The following is a 21,502-nucleotide window of genomic DNA, read 5'->3' on the forward strand; positions in this document are numbered from 1 at the left end:
ACCACGAGTTTCCGGCTCGATAATCGAATAATCGAAAGTACGTTAACGTTACAATATTTATTAACTATAGTTATATTTGATGTATTTAACAGTGCAAACCAATATAAATAATTTTTTAAGATTTCGTATTGTATTGGGTGCGTTATAAAAACAGGTAAGGATGACGGATGTCGAAGAACGTACTTGTTGCTTCGAGGACTATAACTGCAAGACCGATCGGCTCCCAGCACAGTCTATTTGCTTCCCCGAATCACGTTAAAACAGTGTAGATAAAGTTAATGGCATTGTCAATCCTTAGCTTCCAACATAATATCTTAAAAATATCGCTAATATTGCTAAATGTTACTATTTTACACCTAAAAAAAGTTAATCCTCTCAGCACCGATGTAAATTTGTAAATTTTTATAATATAAACACGATTGAAATTGATCGCTGTTCGTTACGACATCTTGCACGGCTAAAACTATGGAACCGACGCTGTTCGGCGCCCATTACAACCATCGAGATTTGTGTATCAACAAAGTTTTAGGTATTCTACATCGTATACCGATGAACGAGCGCGATGTCTCATTGTACGTTCAACATATGCATCAGACTCTCTCAATGATTCAACAACCACCCCCGTTAAAAAAATATCGTATCTTCGGAGAAAGCTCCAGCCATGCGAATGCAGTCTCTATCGATGCTGACATAGAGCCGTTGCGGTTGCATTGCGGAACAAGGCGTCGGTCTCGGAGCCATTGCGCGCAGAACGAATTCCTTGGACGTCGGCATGGGGAAGGGCTTGAACTTGCCCTCGGCTATCACCTCGGCCTCAGTGTGACTGGTAGTCATCATGTAGGCGGCCTACGACAAATTTTCAATCAGGTAAATCCTTGGAAAACAGGACGCAAAGTAGTGCAACGTATTTGGGTTTGAGAGTATGAAGGTATACCTTTTGTGCATCGGAGAACATTTTCGAGATGCGAGCGCCGATAGTGCCTCTGGGCCCTTTCGGTACGGAGACCTCCTTTCCGCGCATCAGCTGAACGAGGAAAGCCGTCAATTCCTTGTCGCCGGAATCGCCTTCGCCGCCAGCCAATTTCAGCTGGAGAGAGTTCACCTGCGCTATCAAGGCCTCGACGTTTTCGATATCGCGAGTGATTTCCTGCGAAACGTGCGAGATTGAATTTCAACATTAATACACCAGTACACATTCTATATATGAGGATTTAACTCAAAAGCGAAATACGAATAAATTAGCGATAACGGAACCGGCGAATACCATTAACACGATTCCACTTTCTCCATACCCGAAAAAAATCCCGCATTGAAAATCCAATTAAAAAACTACCTCGTAGATCTGAAGCTTCTGATTAATAGGCTTGCTGGCGAACTGCAGCCTATTGTGTATCGCCTGGACGACGTCGGGCAGGCTCGGCAGCGCGTCGACCTTCTGCTCGTGCAGCGTGACGAGGGCCGAGTGCGCCAGCACCGGCAGCAGGAGTTGACCCACTTGCCCGAGTCGCTTGGAGGCGAGATAGTGCAGAGCCTTTTCCGCCTCGCGGGTGTCGTCGAACAGCCGTTTCTGACGATGCGCCGGCACTGGTCTGGCCGAGTCCCAGGTGCTGGACCACGGGTTGTTGGCTATGAGCATACGAGGCGAGAGGTGACCCGCTGGCTGGCCCCACTCGTCCTGGCCGTCCTCCTCGATCCAGTCGCGCGGGGAGTACCAGCGGATGAAGTCTTCGAGCTGACCTGAGGGGTTCGCTGCCTGCGAGAACGGAGGATATATTACACTCGTGAACAACTTTCTGTCGGTCGAGTCGTTGATATTAAATTTATTACTGCGCGAATTATGCCGTAACAGCAATGAAACTCGAAGAGATTTTTAAACTTTAAAACTCATTGAAGCTCCGTTGCGACATTGAAGGTCCATTGATTATTTGCGAGTTCAAGCCAAAGTATAGGATTAAATAACGCCGCCAATGCGTTTACCGCGAAAAGTCGTAGCGATTAAGCGTTTCAGCGTAGGGATCCCGGAAGCCGAGCAAACGGCGTGTATTATATATTGTTGTCTGTTTTTACGTCCTGCCCGTAAAATTGCGTGATTCTGTTATCTTTGCTAAGTAAGTAGATGAGACACGGCATAAGAAACGCGAGAGTCATTGCGACTATGAAAGTTTACAGCCTCTCGCTGCTCCGTTCTCGATTCGTTTGCTATCCTCGTTGAGCTAATGCCTCGTTGAATTGTTAAAATATCGATAACCCGCAATAAAATGAATAATCGCCGATACCGTTATCGCGCCTGTGTCACGAGTTGGGGGAAATGCACTGTTTTGTCGCGCTGCGCTGCGTCTCTCCGCTGCAGCGCGCCGGAAGAGACGAAAGATAAGAAAAATAAACTGCCGCGCGAGCACAGGCTTCCCTTTCAAAGAAGCAAAATAAACAAACGTATCGTACCTTGAAAGACTCCATATCGGAGAGCAGCGAGGCGCTCATAAGCCTGGCTCTCATCTCGGAGCCAGCCTTGTCGGTTCCCAGCTGCATCATCACCTGGGCGTCTTCCTCGAGCTGGTCTTCGGTCTTGGGCACCGGATCCTGCGTCACCGGAAGGTACAACGGTTCACCCGTTCCGACGAGCCTCAGCGAGGGATGTTTCGCCAGTCTGCCCACGGGTCGGTTCCAGGGCGGATGTTGCCGCTCGTTCGCATCCTCGTTCAGACACTCGAAGAACTCGTCGTCCTCCGAATCCCCTGTACAAAAATAAAACACTATACAATCGACGCAGCTCTTTCCGGATGCGTCGATTTTTTCGCCAGATTTCCCATCTGGGTTCTCGCCGCGATAAAATTTTATTCCACCGCATCTCGATCCGGAATAACAACGCGTGCGATGCGCGCACGTTATCCGCTCGCTTGTGCTCGCGCAGTCTAACATAACGCACTCGTTACCTTTATTACGCGAGACTTTTTAATTGGAAAATCGTTCGCTTCTCGGGCCATTATATCTTAACGCTTAAGGTGTATAACTCGCGAAAAGTCGTCGCACGCACTTACCACTACTTTCTCCGAGGTCCATGCCGAGCGCGCGCTTCTCGTTCGCCTCCCTCGCCTTCTTCCGTGCGATGCAGCAGTTTATCATCTGCAACGTAAAAGCGCCGCATTACGAAACTCGTCGTCGAGTTCGAGAGACATCTCCCTGCATATGAGTATGTGTACGTCTGTTTGAGGATCCGGTATATAAAGTGAGGAGGAGCGGAGAGAAAGAGACGTGAAAACGTGAGAATTGGAACGATAAACTTTGCGCGAGTGCCTATAGTCTATATGTGCGACGAGTCGTCCCGAGAAGGATGTTGGCTGGTATAAACCTACCTGGAGCTTCTGGTGCAGTAGACAGGTGCGAACGCAGTCCGGGAAACCGGGGCCGACTCTGTGGAAGAGATTGGTTCCTTATTAGAAATTGCAACGATGAATCGTCCAAAAAAAGAGTCGAAATATACTTGTTACAACGGACACTCGAAGGAAAGACAATTCACACTCCGCGTGTGTTTTAGCCCGATGTGTTCCGTTGTACGGGATTTGCATTTGCAAAGTATAGGCGGTGTGCTTGACTTAGCAGTGCTAAATTCTGGCGCTGATTAGTCCCGACGACGTACGCGCGAGATACCGGTTTTTCGGCTCGGAAATCGATCCCGCGCGAGCTTTTGTCACACAAACCGAGAGTGTAATGCCTCGGTGTCGAATTCCCCCGTCGAAAAAAAAAAAGAAACGAGCGAACAGTGTCATTTGCACCCGCATCGTGTATGAAGTTGTCGAGCGAGTATCGGGTTCTCCCTTCCCGAAAGCTAAACTGTCGCATGTGCGAAAGGAAGCTCATAATTGGGATGTATACCCAGGGAGCGATGCACGTGAGATCGGTCCCGAATAACGTGTCACGGGGAGAGTGAAGAGCCAAACCCGTTCCCTCTCTCCCTCGATACACACCGTCTCCGCGCGGTCTTTCACTCGGACTCTCCTCTCCACCCATGCATATATATATATATACTATATACATACATATACGTACGTACATCACGTACACACATCAGCACACCTATGGCCATCGCAGCGCGCAGCACATGCACGGGCGCTTATAACCGTGTCACTAGTGCGGCTAGCGGTGCAGCGCTCGCCAGCTCGCACCGGCCCTTGATTTATATTTTTTCGCGCGAGCGCCGCGGTAAACAAGTTTTCGAGAGAGAGTTATTCAGCCTTCGCACACATTCGCCGCCGATGACCTAATAATAAAAGGGGGGGCTTTGTGCATACGCGCGTGTTTCCAGAAGTCAGTGTGGCTCTTCCGCTCTCTCGGCGCGGGTATAAGTGCACCTATAGTACATAGAGGAGGGTAAATTTATACAGCCGAGTTTACGAGTGCGTAGACGTAAACGGGCACGCAGGCCACCTGACAATCGTCGCGTCGCCGCAGCGCGCATCAGCAGAGAGGGAGAGAGCAACAGGTGGCCGATGACCTCCTGCAGCACAGCTGAGAGCCCTATGTGCGCGCGCGCGCGAGCGAGCCTTTTCTATTCTTTCTCCCTCTCACTGTTTCTTTCCATTCGATTCTCCACATAATGCCCTTTCACGCGCCTAGCTCGATCGAAAGCGGACGCGACTAATGAATGACTGGCGGCGCGTCGTCGGAAAAAGCCGAAGCAGGTCCCCCTATATATAATCGAAAGAGGGTAGCGAGCGCCTGAGAGTCTTTCTACGATCGTGCACCTTATACACTAACATACGGGCTGGAATATAAGAGGTGCGAGAGAGTAGCGTGTATAGAGTAGACGCGGCCCGGCCTAGTGGAGGTGGCAGAGAGCAGAGCGCGAGTCGAAGAGGGAGGGAAGAGAGAGAGAGAGAGAGAGAGAGAGAGAGACGGACAGGATTCCTTCGACGGCGATGGCGAGCAGCGCGACCAGTTAGATGCCTACAGTCGGCCCTAAGACGCTGAGTGCGCTGCAGCGTGTTTTAGTCGTTCGCTTATCCCTCTTGCTTTTTACCCACCGCACACTCGAAGATTTCCAGTGCGGCGCCCGCGTTTACAGGAATTTTTATATCCTCCTCCGATAGACTCGCGGGGCAGGAACCGGTATACACCCATAACGATCTTTTCCTCGCGGCGCAAGTGCTACCAGCGATGGTATCCCATTAGTGCATCGGCGAAATGCAGTGCTCCGAGAGGAGGAATGGCTGATGCTCGACGGTGCGATTGGTGAACAGCGGATACAAGAGAGAGAGAGAGAGAGAGAGAGAGAGAGAGAAGGAAAGCAGCTGCGATCGGTGACACCGGCATCAAGATGACGAGTGAGTATCTACGCCGATTCTGTAATAATACATCCAACACGCAGCGGTATCGCGAGGAGAAGCGCCGTGGGGTGAACGTCCGCGCAATGCTAGTGGGCATACATAATACACACGTACGATCTACGCGCAGCCGGCTGTGTAAGTGCCCGTATGCACACCTATACTCCTGTACTTACCTGTGCCTTCGGCCCGCGCACAGATACCCGCCTATAAATAGCGAAGGCGCTGCCGCCGCGGCCGACCTTGAACCGAGCCACGGTCAACGCGACGCCGCCGCCGTTGCTGCACAGTCGAGCGCGTCGTCTAGCGATCGGTTATAGAGAGAGAGAGAGAGAGAGAGAGAGAGAGAGAGCGAGAGAGACGATCTTCTTCCTCTCCTCCTCTCAGCGCTCGGCCGATCATGCGTGCATTGGAAGCGAGATCGGTTGAAATTCGCCGAGGAACACGCCGATCGTCATTATAGACGAACCGATTTTTTCCCCCCGGAGTAACAGGTTCTCGCGGTGTACCGAGTGGACCACTTCCCCACAATCGCCAAGTCATACCGCGCGCGCGCGCGTTAGCGGAGAGCGATTTCAATGTCAGGGTAGCCGCGGCGCGGATGACTGCGATTTTTCTTGACTGTGAAAATTCATTCCCACGTAGATAAAACAACCGATTCTCTCGCCCTTCTTGCAGTGCGTACGTTCCTAGTTAACAGTCTTATGCCATTCCGTATGCCGGTCTCGACTCTTCCCTCTACACGCATATTCACACAAGTTTCTCAACAGTCGGGCAGAGAGAGAGAGAGAGAGAGAGAGAGAGAGAGAGAGAGAGAGAGAGAGAGAGAGAGAGAGAAAAAGAAGGCGTACGGAGGATTCCTCGCCGCGCGCGACGGCGAGTGGTTTACGGTATGCCTGGAACGCTATTCAAATACCGGACTATAAACGCACCGCCTAGCTCGACTCGTGCGCCGAGGAATATTATATGCCTATATACAGTATAGAGCGATGCAGCGAGGTGAGAGAGAAAAAAACAGTGATCGCATCGGGTTGACTCTTTCCGACGACGATGCCTGCGATGTGCGCGATGTGGAAAGAGGATAAATTGCCCAACGCGCGCCCGCACGTATAAACATTTCATTGTATAATAACTTCCGTAAGGTACAATGAGAGTAATCTTCATTGTCGCTGCTGCTGCTGCTTCCCAGGGCTCGATTCTTTCGAAGAGTTAGGAAGCGCGCAGGAGGAGAGAAGAGAGGATCGCCCGCTCTGTGTATGGAGATGTACATCCGCGACTCGCAGAGTATATAATATGTTGTTCAACTTTCACCTCGAGGAATTTCCAAATTGTTTACGAATCTTCATTTTTTTCATCTTATCGAGATCTACCGGGAAAGTTTTTAATCGCACCGTGTTCTCGGCTTTAATGTATGCACACGCGATACCTCCGTTTTATGACCGATAAGACAGACACGCAGGCGCCGAAACCTAATGCAGTAAAAACGCACAAATTACAATCATCATCGCTCACGGCCACACCTATGGCATCTCGAGGAACGAAAATTCCATCAGCGAGAAAACCGCACAATCTCTCCGCACAACATTCGATACGTAAACTCGAAAAGAATTTAATCTCGATCGTCGAGCGCTGCGGCGGCGGCGCTCGGTTTATAATCGCAAAATCGCGCGCGCACGAGAGCTCAAGCCAAGCGCGCTATAACCTACATTCGAGGATACATACATATATATATATATAAGTATGGCGACGAAGAGAGTTTGTCCCCTGCCTCAACTGCCGCGAGGAATTCTCATTTCCGGAAAGCCCGCGACTTCCGCCAGCTCTGGGGCGCCGGGGGAAAATTACCGATCGGCCCTTTCGGAATTATCGGTAACGTCGTTTTTATGCATAACTTCGATAAATCACTGCTTCGCTCGCTTTTTTTTATTTTTTTCAGACTCGCTTTGCAGAGAGCTCTTGAAGATATCGCGGAAATTGTTTACGACACGCGAACGCGCGTTTTACGTAATCGGCCGTTTACGACTGACGCGGATATGTGGTGCAGCGCGTGTACGAAAGGGTTAAATTAATAAGACACGCGAGTGTCGAGCGATCGTTATGGTTTATACGTATAAGAAAGAATGAGAAAGTCGTCGCGCGCGGGGAGAAAGATATCGTCGGTGTAAACGATTTACTTGTATACACACAATATCTCATAGTGCGCGCATGTGTATTTAGCAGGTCGCCAGGTGGCTTTCCATTGTGTATAACGTCTCGCGGATTCCCGCGGCTCTTTCGCTTGTCTCATAGAGTTATAACAAGCACGCACACATATACGTAACACAATCTGCTCTTCGCGCTCGAATTTCCCCGCACTCGCGAGAGTCGAATTAAAAAACCTGCCGCGATGAGTATAAGGTATACGCCTCGAGAGGATGAATGCCCGGCGAAAAGCGTCGCCGATCGAAGGCGATTGTCGGCGGCATGTGTATACGAAGCTTACACATTCATACCCACAAACTCGCGCGCGAGAATGTGTGTCGCAACGGGCCGTGATACAGGCGGTGACGTGCATTACGCGCCTTTCTCAAGCTGCTGCTGCTGCTGCCGCCGAGTCGTAATAGCTGCGGAATTGCAAAAGCGCATCTAGACTCGTTAGTTTCAGCAACGTGTATCTATCCGTCTGACATTTGCCCGGGCATTATAATACCGTTGCCGCTCGGCTCTATAGGTGCATATATACACTACTCCGTGAGCTGCGGCGACGACAAAGATGTTGCGCCAGCCCGATCACCTGCGCGCTGATGCGGCATTATTGCCACAATCGAATCATTCAGCGGCCGAATTAATCAGCGGAATCACGAGAGCCATCCGCCGGATTGTCCAATCCATCCATCGGAAAATACACTCTCGAATCACCACGGCTCGAGAGTTATATGCCTTATACGAAATCGCACCGGGCGAGTTTAGCGGAGTGAATGCCGCCGGCCGCGTTGAAAAATACTAACGGTAATACTTTCCCGCGTGTATACCCGAGTATAAGAGAGAGAGAGAGAGACTCCTCTCCGAAAACGAGTTTTGCCGTGGCGGCGATCATCGACGAAATTCGCCCGTGTGATTGCCATTGTGCGTTGAAAAAACGCCGAAGAAAAAGCGTTTTCGTGGTATACCAGCTCGTACGGCAAAACAATAGCCGCTTCGTCGTTGCCGAGTTCTCACAGGGAATTAGCATCTCTCGCGACCGGAAAATGCTAAAATCGGTAATGCTCTCTATAAATACAGCGCGTGGCGCATTTTTCCCACGAGCTGTGACGAAAATCGGGAAAGCAAAGCGATGTGAATATTCGCGCATATAATTCTTTTTTTCGCGAAATTATTATATGCAGCGTAAAGTAGTTTACGGCCGGAAAACGGTTTTCGGTGCGCAGATGAAAATGACCTCTCGCTTGCGAAAAGCTACACGGATAGAGCGATATAAACCTTGACGCGCGCGCGAGCGATGTTAAAATTTACAATTCATCAAGCGCGGAGGAGAGGAAAAAATGTCCAGCGTATCCTTTCACCTTATGGCGTTGTGTGTTTTTGAATTTTGCAGCGGCGGCGTCGACCTTCCCTCGTAAACACCGGTTTCCGCCGTTTACATAGAATAACGCAATTGAGAAAAGTTTTGCAAAGGACTTAATCATATGCGCTGCAGCGCTGCTTATGATATATTTCGGCTGCAGGTATGCGCAATTTCGCATCGAATAGGCCACCTTTTCTTTTCGAGAAAACACCGCGCGCGATATGTATTTCGACACACAGACGCTTATAAAAATGATTAACGGAAACGGAGAGTTATGCGTATTCTTGGGAAATGCACTTGCTTACAGTTAGTGAGCTCGATGAAAAGACAAGTCCCCCTCGCGCAGCTGATAGGGTATAATAAACTCGATTTAACGCGATCTCTCGCAGCGACGTTCCGCGAAAGAAAGGTCGCGCCGACGAGAGATCTTTGCGCAATCTAGTTTCCCAACGATCGATAATAATCCCCTAGCTACAATCGCACAGCTTTTACCTTAACAAGCGCGTCGTCGTGATTCGTCCGCCGAATTCGCGGAAAAAAAGATCTCTATCCCTCGAAATCGATGAGTAACGATCGCGATTATAAAGAGAGAAACAAAGCTCCAGAAATCCGCGTCAGCTGATGCGCGTACCTTGACGCTCCACTTGCAGATCTGTACACGGGATTTTTCCCGCGTTAGAATTCGCGCACACAACTGATGGGGGAGGACGCGATATTCTGTCGAAGAAAGCGAGCGTCGCTCGAGCGCGATGGCCTGGAACGCGCGCCGCGGCTCTCAAATTAATAATATGCATGCAACAATACGTATTCCAAGCGCTACAGCGCGTGTATACGTGAGTCAGCGGCTATATAGTCGGCTTTTGTACACCAAAACGCCGGAGATTTTCTCAAGGTCTCTCTCTCTCTCTCTCTCTCTCTCTCTCTCTCTCTCTCTCTCTCTCTCTCTCTCACCTGTGCGAAATAATTATTATTCCGCTCTTCCATTTCTGCGGTGACATCTCCTCTACATCTGATGGGATATAACGACGAAAGAAGTCTCTACTCTGCGCTTCTAATTGGTTGTTCGCGACGAGCCAAGCGCGAAATCCGCGACGATGGAATCCGAGCGCAGTAGGATCGGACACGATGTAAACTCGTGCGTAAAAAGAGATCGGAGCTATCTCCCGCGCGCGAAAGTAGATCTCTTCATTTTTATGAATAAGAATAAGCTATACAGCACAGCTCGATATCGGCCACTTGAATTTTAGCCGCTTCGATCCACTACTCCGCAGGAGGGAAAACAACAGGAAAACAATTCATAAATTCAGCTCGTTTAACTCGCACCTCGACCTATTTTTGGAGATTTGTTTAAACAAAGCTGCCGAAAAAGAGCCGTAAAGAGAATGTAATAGCGAGACTGAAATCCGAGAGAGTCGCGCGTGATTCATATACCCGCGAGGAACTCGCAGGCTCGACGTAATCGAGCGCCAATGAGTAATATAACAGTATATCCTCGTGAAGCCTGAGAGTCGCCGCCGCGACAATATAACCCGTTACAGCAAATCGGCAGGTAGAAAGAGAGAGAGAGAGAGAGAGAAGGCGAGGCGAGCCATGCGTTACACCGACTATTCCGCGCACGAGCGGATTACGGCCCGGGGCTATGCAAAGCGCGACGCGCAAATTCCGCGCGACTGCCTCTACATATAAGCTGTACCATAGAATCTAGCTATATATTCTATATATCTCTCTCGCGCAGCTTCGAAGTTATTAAAGCCGATTAGCGGCTTGTTTCGTCTTACGGCCGGCGGTAAAGTGCCGTTCGGACCAACGTTAATGAAGCGGTAAATCAATAATTCCCGACGCGTGCGGATTCGCAATTTGTTTTCTCCCGTATCGCACCGCGCGCAGCAACAATAATAAACGTCGCGCGTCTCGTTGTAAATACAGCGCGTGTATAGTCGTTCTAAGAAGAAAAGAAACGTGTACGCTGCGCACAGGTAGCGTTTATCGTTAATCCAATAAACCATTTCTGTCCGTAGACAGCGTTACAGGCTTACGTAACTGCGCGTGTAGCCGATCTGAAATCTTCAAATTAAACCTGTACGGCGGCTCGTGTATATACCTACACAGAACCACCGCTTTATAATAGGAGGGCAATTAACGCCGCCTTTACTTTCCGGACCGCGCGGATGTCTTTGCTATATTCCCTTTTTTCCGCGCGCGCGCGCGTATACTTTCGCCGTTTTCCTGTCGCACGCGCGCCGAAATCGCACGTTTAGGATGCGAGCAACAACAGGGGCTATGGAATTGCGGGAGAGTTCCGAGAGATAAGCTATCTTTCATTTTTTCCCCATCGGCTGCTGCTGCTGCTTTCCCGCTGCTGTATGAATGGTGTGAAAGAAATTTATATAACAACGAGCGCCGCTCGATTCCCACACGCGCGCGTCGCTCTCGTTGCAGGAAAAAGTTCTCTTTTCCTATTCAGCTCTGTTTTTGGGCATATACGTACACGCGTCGACGACGACGTAAGGGATCAAGCCGAACTTTCAAAGAGCCGTTGTCTAGGCTGTACTGACGCGCGCGAGCGCTTGTTTTGGTGTTTTGGTTGCGAAGCTTTTCGTACACATACAGGTTTGTTTGTTGTGCGTAGAATGAGTGTTGCAAGGTCTTTGAACTGGATTGCGGCGGCTGCTTTTATTTAAATGAAATTTTGCGGTTCACATTCTGAACTTTGCATTGAATGTGGAAATTAGCATTGAATCGGAGTCAATATGTTTCGAGGAGGGATGTAAGTCGTCGATTTATTTGGTAAATCGTTTACCACTGGGCTTTGTTGCTGTAACGCGAGAATTAACGTAATAGTCGTAATTAGATTAATTAGATGGGCATGTATCGCTGTTGGATTATGTAAGATAGTACACCAATGCGTAATAAAGAATGACAGAATTTGTGTAATATCTGATTTGGAATTCCGAGGAAAAGTCAAATAAACTCTCCGCAGCCGCCAATAACACGCGTTATTTTTTCGATAGCCGTAATGCCTTCGAATCATCACGTAATAAATAAAGATCCCGAGCCGTCGATATATCCCTCGAACAGCAGATTAGAATCTCCATTCCCGTACATACACACATCCACTATTAAACCCACGAGGTTGGGAAAGCATTTTTACGGCGTTTAGAGCAAGATTCAACTTATTTTCAAACTTTCTACACAAAAACCACTATAATATCCCGAACCGGTCTCTACGCTCGAAACCGGCAGCGTGTAAACCCATCTCCAATCATCGAGCTCCTGTGTGTACTGCACGAAAAAAAGAAAATCTCGCCCATATAAATTGTAAATCGCGAATATATGAAAAATTCATGTCCCTCGCAGTGCATGTATACACGCGTAGGTATATATCTATACAGCAGTAGCACAGCGAGAGAGACTGTTAATTAGGCCAAAGCTAATAAGACTAGGTAAATAGTTGCTCGCTCGCAAGCGTGGCTAATGCGCGGCGCTCGGCGATCCGCAGCCTCTCGTTTTCTTCCGACTGCAGCTATCTGCACGCATTGGCATAAATTTAACTTCTCATTAACCTTCTTATTCGACAATTCGAATTTTTTCCGCGTATAACTTATATTTTCTTTTCGCAAGCCTACGGTATATTCAAGATCATCGGGAAAAATCGATAATAGCCGTTCACGAGTCAAAAATTAATTCCAGAATCAATCACCCGTCTCGCTCGCGCGCGCTCGAGATTCCAGTCCGCGAGCCTACACGCACGCACACAGGTTGCGCGCGGAAAACGTCGACTTCCCTCAGTCCCCGAGGCGCTTTATACACCCGCCCGCAGAATATAGGTGCATATGCAAGAGGGGGTAGCGTTGTCCGGTACCTATAACGAGGCGACCAAAGGGAGCCGCTGCTGCATATAGGAAAGTGAAAGGCTGGAATTCCTCCGGACGCTGCACCGCAGCCGCTGCAGCTCATTGCAGCGGTGCGGTGTGTTCCGCGGGAACAGCACGTGCGCGCATACCATCCACTTGCAAGCAAGAGAGAGGGAGAGAGAGAGAGAGAGAGAACACGGGCTAGCTGATTTCTCACTGATTGCGCCCGATTTCCAAATGACGCTGCGTCGCGCGCGGGATTTTTCCCTCTCTTCGCTTCTATAATAGTGCAATGTTTCTAGGCTAGTTAGGCGACTTCCCCTCCTGTACAGCTCTTCTATACAGAGAACGCACCTTTCTCGCGCTTCCCCGGCTATGCGTTATACTGTATACGCGCATTGCTTTTTTTCGGCCGACAATGACTCACGCGCGCGTATAACATCGCCGCTTCTTTTTCATACCGCGCGGGTTTCACCGAGTCATTTGCGCATCATCCGCTGCTGCGTGTAAAGTTTTTCCGGGATACGTACATATAGGCGTGTACGTGGTATGAGCGTGTGCTGATAATAAGGCGCGCGTGTTGGAGAGAAACGAGGGAAGGATGCCGCGTGTATCCGCGAAAGTCGTGTAAAACGCCTCAAAATCACCGCGAACACGAACAGCTTTTATTAGTGCGTGCAGAAGAACGTATACGCTCTTAACTAACCGGCGCCAGAAGGCGCTAATGGCCAGAGTGTCCGCGTTAGCAAGTGTTCCGCGTCTCGCGTGTGCACGACTGGCTCGCGCGTTTATACACACGGCGACTCGCACTAATTGTCAATACACTTATACTCGCGCCCGCGAGTCCGTTTGCGAATCGAGAGAGGAGCTGAGTGATGAGAAAGACGTGAAACTGTTTTTATTGCCGCGCAGCTTCTTCCGCGAGAAGAGCTTAATTAGAGCTATTGGCCGTAACGATTGTTTCGTCTTAGCGAGATTAATTTTCTCCCCTGTTTCCGATGATTCGAGGACATTTCGCAATGACACTACGCGTACTCGCGTGTGGTGCACTTTCACTTTGAACTTTGTACACCGGGGGCAAATGCTCTTTTAATAACTCGACAATTACACCAGTCTTATAGCGACGTTTAAAAGGCCGTATGCGAGCCGGAGATAGTAGCTGAGAGTTATAGGGCGTGACAAGAGCGTGCGACATCGTGCGTTTTCATCAGCAACACGTATGCGATAAAAGTAATTATCTTCATCTCTTTGTTTACAGGAACGACGACTCTCCTCCTCCTGGCTCTACTCGCCAGCACGACCTCCGCGATCTCGCCCTGTCCGTGGTCCAGCCAGGCTGAGCTGGAAAGTCCCTGCACCTGCGACTACAACCTGGCCCGAGAATTGAGCGTCCAGTGCGATGGGGCGGACTTTGGTCAGCTTCTCGCCGGGCTTCGGCGATTCGCCTCCGGGCAATCCAGGGTCGACCTGCTCTACGTCAACAACAGCACGATCGGACTCCTGCGCAACAACTCGTTTGCTGGATTTCGGGTGGTGAACCTCCAGCTCAGCGGATGCAAGATCAAGGGACTGGAGCCCGGAGCTCTGTCCGGTCAGGAGAACAGTCTCAAGAGTCTGAACCTGAGGGACAACGAGCTGCAGGATATACCCAGGGAGGCGATGTCGCACCTGAAGAACCTAACGGTGCTGGACCTGTCCAGGAACAAGATCGTCAGGGTACCGGAACACGTGTTCGCCGGGCACAAGCTGGTCACGCTGAAGCTCGCTGGTAACAGCGAGTTGGTACTGGAACCTGCTAGCTTCAGGGGCTTGGAGGGTAGCCTGAAGAACCTAAACCTGATGGGCACGAGGCAACAGAGACTACCGGAAGCTCTGAGAGGTCTAGGTGCTCTGGCCTTTCTGGACCTGTCCCAGAACAGCATCAGAGGACTGGGAGGTTCTTCGGGTTTCCAAGGACTGAACGCGCTGACAGGCCTGAACCTCGAGAGGAACCTGATCCAGGCGATCGGACCTGACGCCTTCGCCGGTGTCAGCACAACTCTGAGCTCCCTGAGTCTGCTGAACAACCTGATCCCCGAGTTTCCCACCAGCGCCATCGCCAGTCTGCGCGGACTCAAGGTTTGTTGACCGTATATTCACTTCATTTCATCCGTAACCTCCCACTCTATCCACAGTACGAATTATCGTTCATCTAACTCAGGAATCAATTTCTCGAGCAATTTCCCTGATTACATTTTTCCCCCGCTCTCTCATAATCGTTACCTAATCATCATCATCATCATCAGCAGCAGCAGCAGCAGCAGCAGCAGCGCATTTTCCCAGGAGCAATCCGCGAGCGCGATATCTCATGATACAAAACGACGACGGGCGTCGAGGCGCAAGTGTTATGCACGCGCGACTTTTACTCAATATAATAATTTTCACTGCTCACTCTATGGATCGAGCCAAGGACGCCGTCCGCATTTTCAGCAATTTTCCAATCAGCGCGCACACAAAGACCCGTCCCGCGCGAGACTCTTTCTCTTTTCTCCCATAAGCGGACGCGCGCTAGACGGGCCGACTCTAAGTACTGCGACACCATCAGATCGGGCTTTATTATACGCGTACACAGCTGTGGAAAGGGGCAGATTTCTTTATGATCGTCGTCATTGTTTCATTAACGGATTTTCTCAGGACTCGCTTCTCTCACGCGCCGCAGCCCTTTTTGCAACAGACTCGAAAAATATGACGCGCTTTCGTGCACGATCTGATTATTCGAAAAATTCTACTCCGGCTTTTTGCGCGCGCGCGGGGGGGGGGGGGAGTATTACAATGCTTCTTCGCGCGGTGAAAATTCACGCGATTGTATCCGAGCGCCGCGGCTGATGCAGAAACTTGAGATCTCTTTAATTAATTAATTAGAGGCGCCGTTGCGTCGTATACACAATCATTAATTAATTTCGCGCTGCGCACAGGTACTGGACATCGGCTTCAACCTGATGACCGAGCTACCGGTCCGCGCCTTCGAGGGCAACCCTTCCATCACCCTCCTGGCCATCGACGGCAACCCACTGTCGACCGTTCCCGAAGAGGCTTTCCGAGGTCTCAACGGCACGCTCAGAGGTCTCAGCTTGGGCGGCCGATTCCTCGTCTGCGACTGCAAGCTTCGCTGGATCGTCGAGTGGATCCGCAGCCGCGACCTCCAGGTCACCAGTCGCGAGAGCAAGCCGCAGTTCTGCGGCAGCCCGCAACGTCTGCAGGACAGGAATTTCTACTCCATCAAGCCCGAGGGTGAGTCTTTGGATCGTATATGCGAGAGAGAGAGAGAGAGAGAGAGAGAGAGAGAGAGAGAGAGAGAGAGAGAGAGATGAGCGTCGATCCTTGCACAATATCGCGCGTGAGAGGCTCGGGTACGCCGCTTCTTTACTAATGACTGTTTTTCACATAATAGAATAAAGCGCGTGAGTCAGTGATTTCGAAGTCGCCCACTCCATGTGTATGTGATGTAATATCGCGCGGCTTGCAATAGCCCCAGAAAATCATCGGCATCGGTCTATTCAGGTATTCAAATCCTGTGCTGGAATTCTCGTATATCATTAAACGCACGCGCGCGCCGTTACACTCCCGAGCGACGACAGCTCGCTAAAGCGCTTATTGTGCGAGCACGCAGTCCCTCTCGAGTAGAAAGTATAAGTGAATAAAGTTTCAAAACGTATTATCCTTTCGTTTGCACGAATCGCCCGCGCAGAGATGACCTGCGAGCGACAGGCACCCGAGATCATAGGCGTCGGCACGGTTGAGAGCGTGGAACCGACGGGTGCCATCCTGGACGCTCTGGAGCACCCTCAGCAACCGCTGATACCCCATCATCCGAGTCCGACCACCGTCAAGCCCAACGTCCTCGGTTCCACCTCCAGGCCGACCACGCACTACGAGACGAGCACGAGCTCGAGCATCAGCAGCAGCGTAGCCACCCACACGCCCACGACTCTGGCTCAGCCGAGCAGCACCAGGAGGCCGGTCAACAACGTCTACGTCACGCGCACGAGTATCGCCCCGAGACCACCGCTGGTTCTCGGCTCGCCCTACAAGAGCAAGTCGTCCGACAGGGACATCGTGCTGAAGGAGGTGCTGAGACAGGACAGCAGCGTGATCATCAGGTGGGACAGCGGACCCGCTGCCCTGGGATTCAGGATCATCTACAGGGTGTTCGGCGACTCGAACTTCAAGAGCGCGCCCCCGCTCGATCTCAAAGACAGGGAGTTCACGATCAAGAACGTGCCGTCGCAGGTTAGTTGAAAAGGCTGAAAATCCTCTGCGCAAAAGTAGAATGTTCTCTTCTCACGCGTACGCGCGACTCGACAAAGAGCCAAATTAAAAACATCTCCTCGCAACCGACAATCGCGACCGACATCCATTATCCTCAACCCCGTTTCCCCGAATCGCGCGCATATACTCATCAAAATCCGCAGCGGTGAACCGCACACAATTGCGCGAAACTACACCTGCAATCATCTGATGCGCGGCGTACTTTTTCTTTTCCCGCGCAGGAGTGCATCGTGGTGTGCGTGATGGGCGCGGAGGAGCCGAACCCGAGTCCCACGAACGTGCCGCACGCCCAGTGCCGGGAAGTGCGCACCGAGAGCTCGCCCACCTCCAACATGGACCGGATCACCATAGCGGCCAGCGCGGCGATATGCGCGACCATCCTGGCCGCGGCTCTGGTCTTCCTGGTGGCGAACAGGCGCAGGCGCAGGACTAGCTCGAGGAAGCTGCACACGCTGCAGGAGCCGGGCAAACTGCCGATCGCCGGACTACCGGTCAACTGCTGCTCGAGCCTGGTGGGACCGACGCCGAGCCCCGGAGGCATGGGAGCTCCGCTTCCCGGCACGCAGGCCTCCCTGAGCGCCTACAGCGTTCAGAAGGAGTGGGACCAGCTGTCGGCCTACAGCACCAGGAGTATACCTCGGCCGAGGATCTTCCCCGTGGAGAGGCAGGGATCGGTGACGAGGAACTCTTGCCTCGAGGAGAACGTGCCGAATCACGGACCGGCTTCGCTCAACGGACCGGGTCATCCCAGAGGGCACTACTTTCCCGGGGCTTCGATCGGGTCCAGCCTCGTTGGTCTCGGTGGTCGTGCAGGTACATGATTTTTTGTTCTCGAATCTCAAAGTTTCAAAGATTATACGATCCAGCTAAGTCTACGAACTACAGCGGAAATTGAATCAGCGCAAAGCTACAGAGTATAAAATTTTCAAACTACTAATCAGCGCAACCGAATTTCTTTTCAGTGTATAACTAACACCCCCTATTCCATTATTCCTCAGAACTCCGGCACTCGAGACAATCGCTGGCAGCGGCCTCGGAGCGCATGGCCCGCGGTGGCTTCCCCTCGGCTGTTCAGCTAGCCCCCCAGGCCCAGAGCAGCGCCCGACGACAGCGGCCGCGTTCGCGCAACCGCGGCATGGACCCCAGTCTGCCGCGACCCGGTAGCCGCTACAGCCTGGCCGAGTCGACGCACACCCTCAACAACTACGAGGAGAGCAACTGGACCGACCACGACATGGACATCTACATGGCGCGCAATCCCACGACGAGGGGCGGACTCGTGCCCCTCTGATCCGAACGCTACGATCATCGAGCTTACTTTTGAGAATCGACGACGACGACACCCGTATCGAGCGGTGTCGCAACTAAGCGGGTTTCGCGCGAGCTGAGGTACGAGATCTCGTGTCCTGTACATAGAGTTTTTTACAATGCGTCTGTGTATTTCCTGATTACGAAAGACGTTTTGGAATGTACCTCGTGCGAGAGACATTCTACCGCGAAACTCTACGAATCTCGTTTCAATCCTTCCGTGCTGACAGCAAAGAATCATAATCCAAGCAAGTGCAATAAAGCCTCTCAGTGTTTAAGTCAAAGGAATTCGGTTGTAGAGAAATATCAATATAGCTCTAGTATACATATCGTGTAGTAATCTCTAAACTAAGTTTATATGTAGCTAGCGTTGTAAGTTCAATCAAGGAAGCACGACTGATCTATTTTGTAAAACCGCGAACGGTACGCCGCCGCTCCACCGTCGCGACCTACATTGCACTCGTTCAAATAAGCGTATACAAACTTATATGTACATCAAACTTCGTCGTGTTCTTATACGTGCTTTCCTTTTGTTATACATTCAACCTTTTGTACCGCCCTTTTTTTGTACACTCTCGAACGAAGCCGCTCGCGCGAGCAACTTCTTTTATACTATCTCTTGGTCCGACGTGTGATAGATAGGGAAATCAATATGTAAATCTGGTGCATATACGTAGCTGGGGAGACACATCCGTGACGACCGGCCAAAGACTGTGCAGTGTGTACGAGATTATAATTATGCCAGCAAAGCTTCGCCTTGGTTTACGACGAATACGTTATGACTATGCATATATTATATATTTATAATCGCGTTTTGAGAAACTCTGTAAGATGAGTAATTCTATAGATAAGCAATAACACGCTCTCAATCATCATAGTATTCATACATCAGTTATCTATCTGTGTATATATAATAACGAATAGACGATACGCGCACTCGCCGTTAATACAATCGACGTGTACGGGCGAGATATTTTGTATACTGTCTTCAAAGAAAGTCGACTCCTTTTTTTTTATTCACGCATGAACTGGAAATATGTTAGAAATATAAATATACGTGAAAATGAAGAAAAAACACACTTACCCTGGTAGCGGAATGCATTTCTCCCAGCGAAACCTCACTTCCTGCACAAATTCGTGCCAAAGTTGTGCGAGAGCTGTGAGACCGCCTAAATTGTAGGCGCAGTGAGCAGCGACAATTGCCAAACGCCACACCAGCCCGTCGATCGCACAGGTCTTTATTCCTCGCCACTGATCGTCGTCCACGCTGTAGCCGCTGTTTTCGGAGTACGGGGCTCTCTGCAAGAACGATTACAATTTCAGATAATTTTTATAAATTTAAAAAAAAAGATTGTAATTTATTTAAATTATTCATACTGGTTTCTCTTCGGCGTCGGGAAACAGAAAATAAAGTATAGGCAACAAAACGTCTTCCGTTATCGGACCGTCGACGTTGTTTTTTCGCGATTTGGACGTAGTCCGACTGACGACCGTTGAAATGGAAGGTATTCTGGATTCCGTGAGTATGTTGAACGCAGAACTCAGGGATTGATTTTCATTGTCAATATAGGCAGCACCTTCACCAAGTAGTTCGACTAGACTTTTTGGACTATTGCACAATTGTATAAAATTGGAAAGATATTCGCCCAGTAAACAGGCAGGGGATGAGACCATTTCCACTTTCAGTGACCATTCTAAAGCAGACAGTGGTTCCAGATCACTGAAGTGTTCACTGTCAACTACAATATTTTCACATAAGTCTATCCAACTCACAAATAAATGAAATTCCCTAAAAAAAAATTGCATTGAATAAGATTCCATCAAAGATAAAAAATCTCTGATTGCTCACTTGATTGGATCAAAAGTGGCTCCAAATGGAAGCTTCCCTAGTTCATCAACACCCAAGGTTTCTCCTTGCATAAAGTCAAAGTCTGGAGGTTCTTGTGTCCATGTACTGCTTGTCCAGTCCTTCAAAGTATACGACCATCTAACGGATACCATCACTGGATCTAATCTTATACCACATCCTTCACCAATTTTTTGCTTAAAGATGGTTAATAATCCTGCAAGATGTTTACAGTGAGGTGGGATTTTTTTCAAATGCACCATATTCAAGTGCATCCTCGATCCTTTTCCAACATTGATGCCAAGATAAAACTTCTGCCATTGCTCTTGAACTTGAACAAATGCTGGTATTTCACTAAATATAAAAATGAGGTTATACTCTAGGAATTATCAATTTACCATAGGTAACATATGAATAACATTTACCAATGCGCATTGCTGACTGCTATTGTCAAAGAACTCAACAAGATTTTTATTCTTGTTTCATCTGTTATTGAACTTCGTTTTGCAGGCACTAGTAATATAAACTCTCTTAATCCATAGTAACAAGCAATTTCTAGATTACTTTGATCTATCTGTATAAAATCATTAGCAGAACTCATTATATCCTTTTGACTCTGTGTCCATGTTTCTTCTTGTTCTTCCGTAAAAGAGCTGGTACTTGTTTGGGAATTCTTATCTTCAGTTTTCAGTCTATAGTGTTTCAGAGAAAATTCAACATCTGAAACAAAGAAATCAATTCATATTGTACTACAAAAACAATGATGGATCCAATGTGCGCTCATTGCTTTGACTGTGCTGTTTACCTGCAAAGTTCAACTTTTCGGTATTTTCCTCCCATGGCAAATTGAGAAAATCTCCTTCTTTCAACGGAGGACTTGGTTTTGTATGAGAAAGTTTCCATTCGTGCATAACTTCCTCCAATCTTGCGATAAATACTTCCCATTCAGAGGCTGTTGTGAAGTCATGGTGATAGACGTCTTCAATTTCCACGTTATTCATTTTCGTTTCGTAAGTAGGTTTGAAAGAACATGTAGGCTTTGACGATCACTGCTCGATCATTCACTTTATAATTACAAATGTAGTTTTACCAGTACTTTTTAGCATGATTTTGGACGAGAACGTCGATGTTGACATATCGACACAATGCGTACTACTTATATTGCCCAGCTGTAGTAAACACGACATCTACGACTACCAGTTAACCAAAGTTTAACTTTATTTACGCTGTAAGATGACTTTTGTGAATAAAAGGTGACCATCTCATCCACAACCTTGCATTATTTCTCTATAAAGTAAAATAACTGAAAGCTATCTTAGAT

General features: G+C 49.3%; 2 protein-coding genes across 2 annotated transcripts; one reads left to right on the forward strand and one right to left on the reverse strand.

Annotated features, from left to right (window-relative positions):
• Nucleotides 1-38: 38 nt before the first annotated feature.
• LOC100678773 (rab3 GTPase-activating protein catalytic subunit) lies at nucleotides 39-21,498 on the reverse strand. The gene is made up of 11 exons (XM_003424030.3): nucleotides 20,987-21,498; nucleotides 20,607-20,901; nucleotides 20,185-20,535; nucleotides 19,713-20,124; nucleotides 19,420-19,634; nucleotides 3,354-3,411; nucleotides 3,039-3,123; nucleotides 2,443-2,735; nucleotides 1,334-1,753; nucleotides 935-1,147; nucleotides 39-846 (listed from the first exon to the last, which is right to left on the reverse strand). The coding sequence occupies exons 1-11, from the start codon at nucleotides 21,180-21,182 to the stop codon at nucleotides 625-627; spliced, it is 2,760 nt and encodes a 919-aa protein (XP_003424078.1). The 5' UTR covers nucleotides 21,183-21,498; the 3' UTR covers nucleotides 39-624.
• LOC100122562 (leucine-rich repeat and fibronectin type III domain-containing protein 1) lies at nucleotides 4,926-19,414 on the forward strand. The gene is made up of 6 exons (XM_008214330.3): nucleotides 4,926-5,321; nucleotides 13,978-14,837; nucleotides 15,674-15,989; nucleotides 16,447-16,988; nucleotides 17,249-17,840; nucleotides 18,026-19,414. Exons 1-6 carry the CDS (start codon nucleotides 5,315-5,317, stop codon nucleotides 18,316-18,318), a joined length of 2,610 nt encoding a protein of 869 aa, XP_008212552.1. The 5' UTR covers nucleotides 4,926-5,314; the 3' UTR covers nucleotides 18,319-19,414.
• Nucleotides 21,499-21,502: the final 4 nt, after the last annotated feature.

The sequence above is a fragment of the Nasonia vitripennis genome, chromosome 2 (genome assembly GCF_009193385.2).
Source record: "Nasonia vitripennis strain AsymCx chromosome 2, Nvit_psr_1.1, whole genome shotgun sequence".
Lineage (NCBI taxonomy): Eukaryota > Metazoa > Arthropoda > Insecta > Hymenoptera > Pteromalidae > Nasonia > Nasonia vitripennis.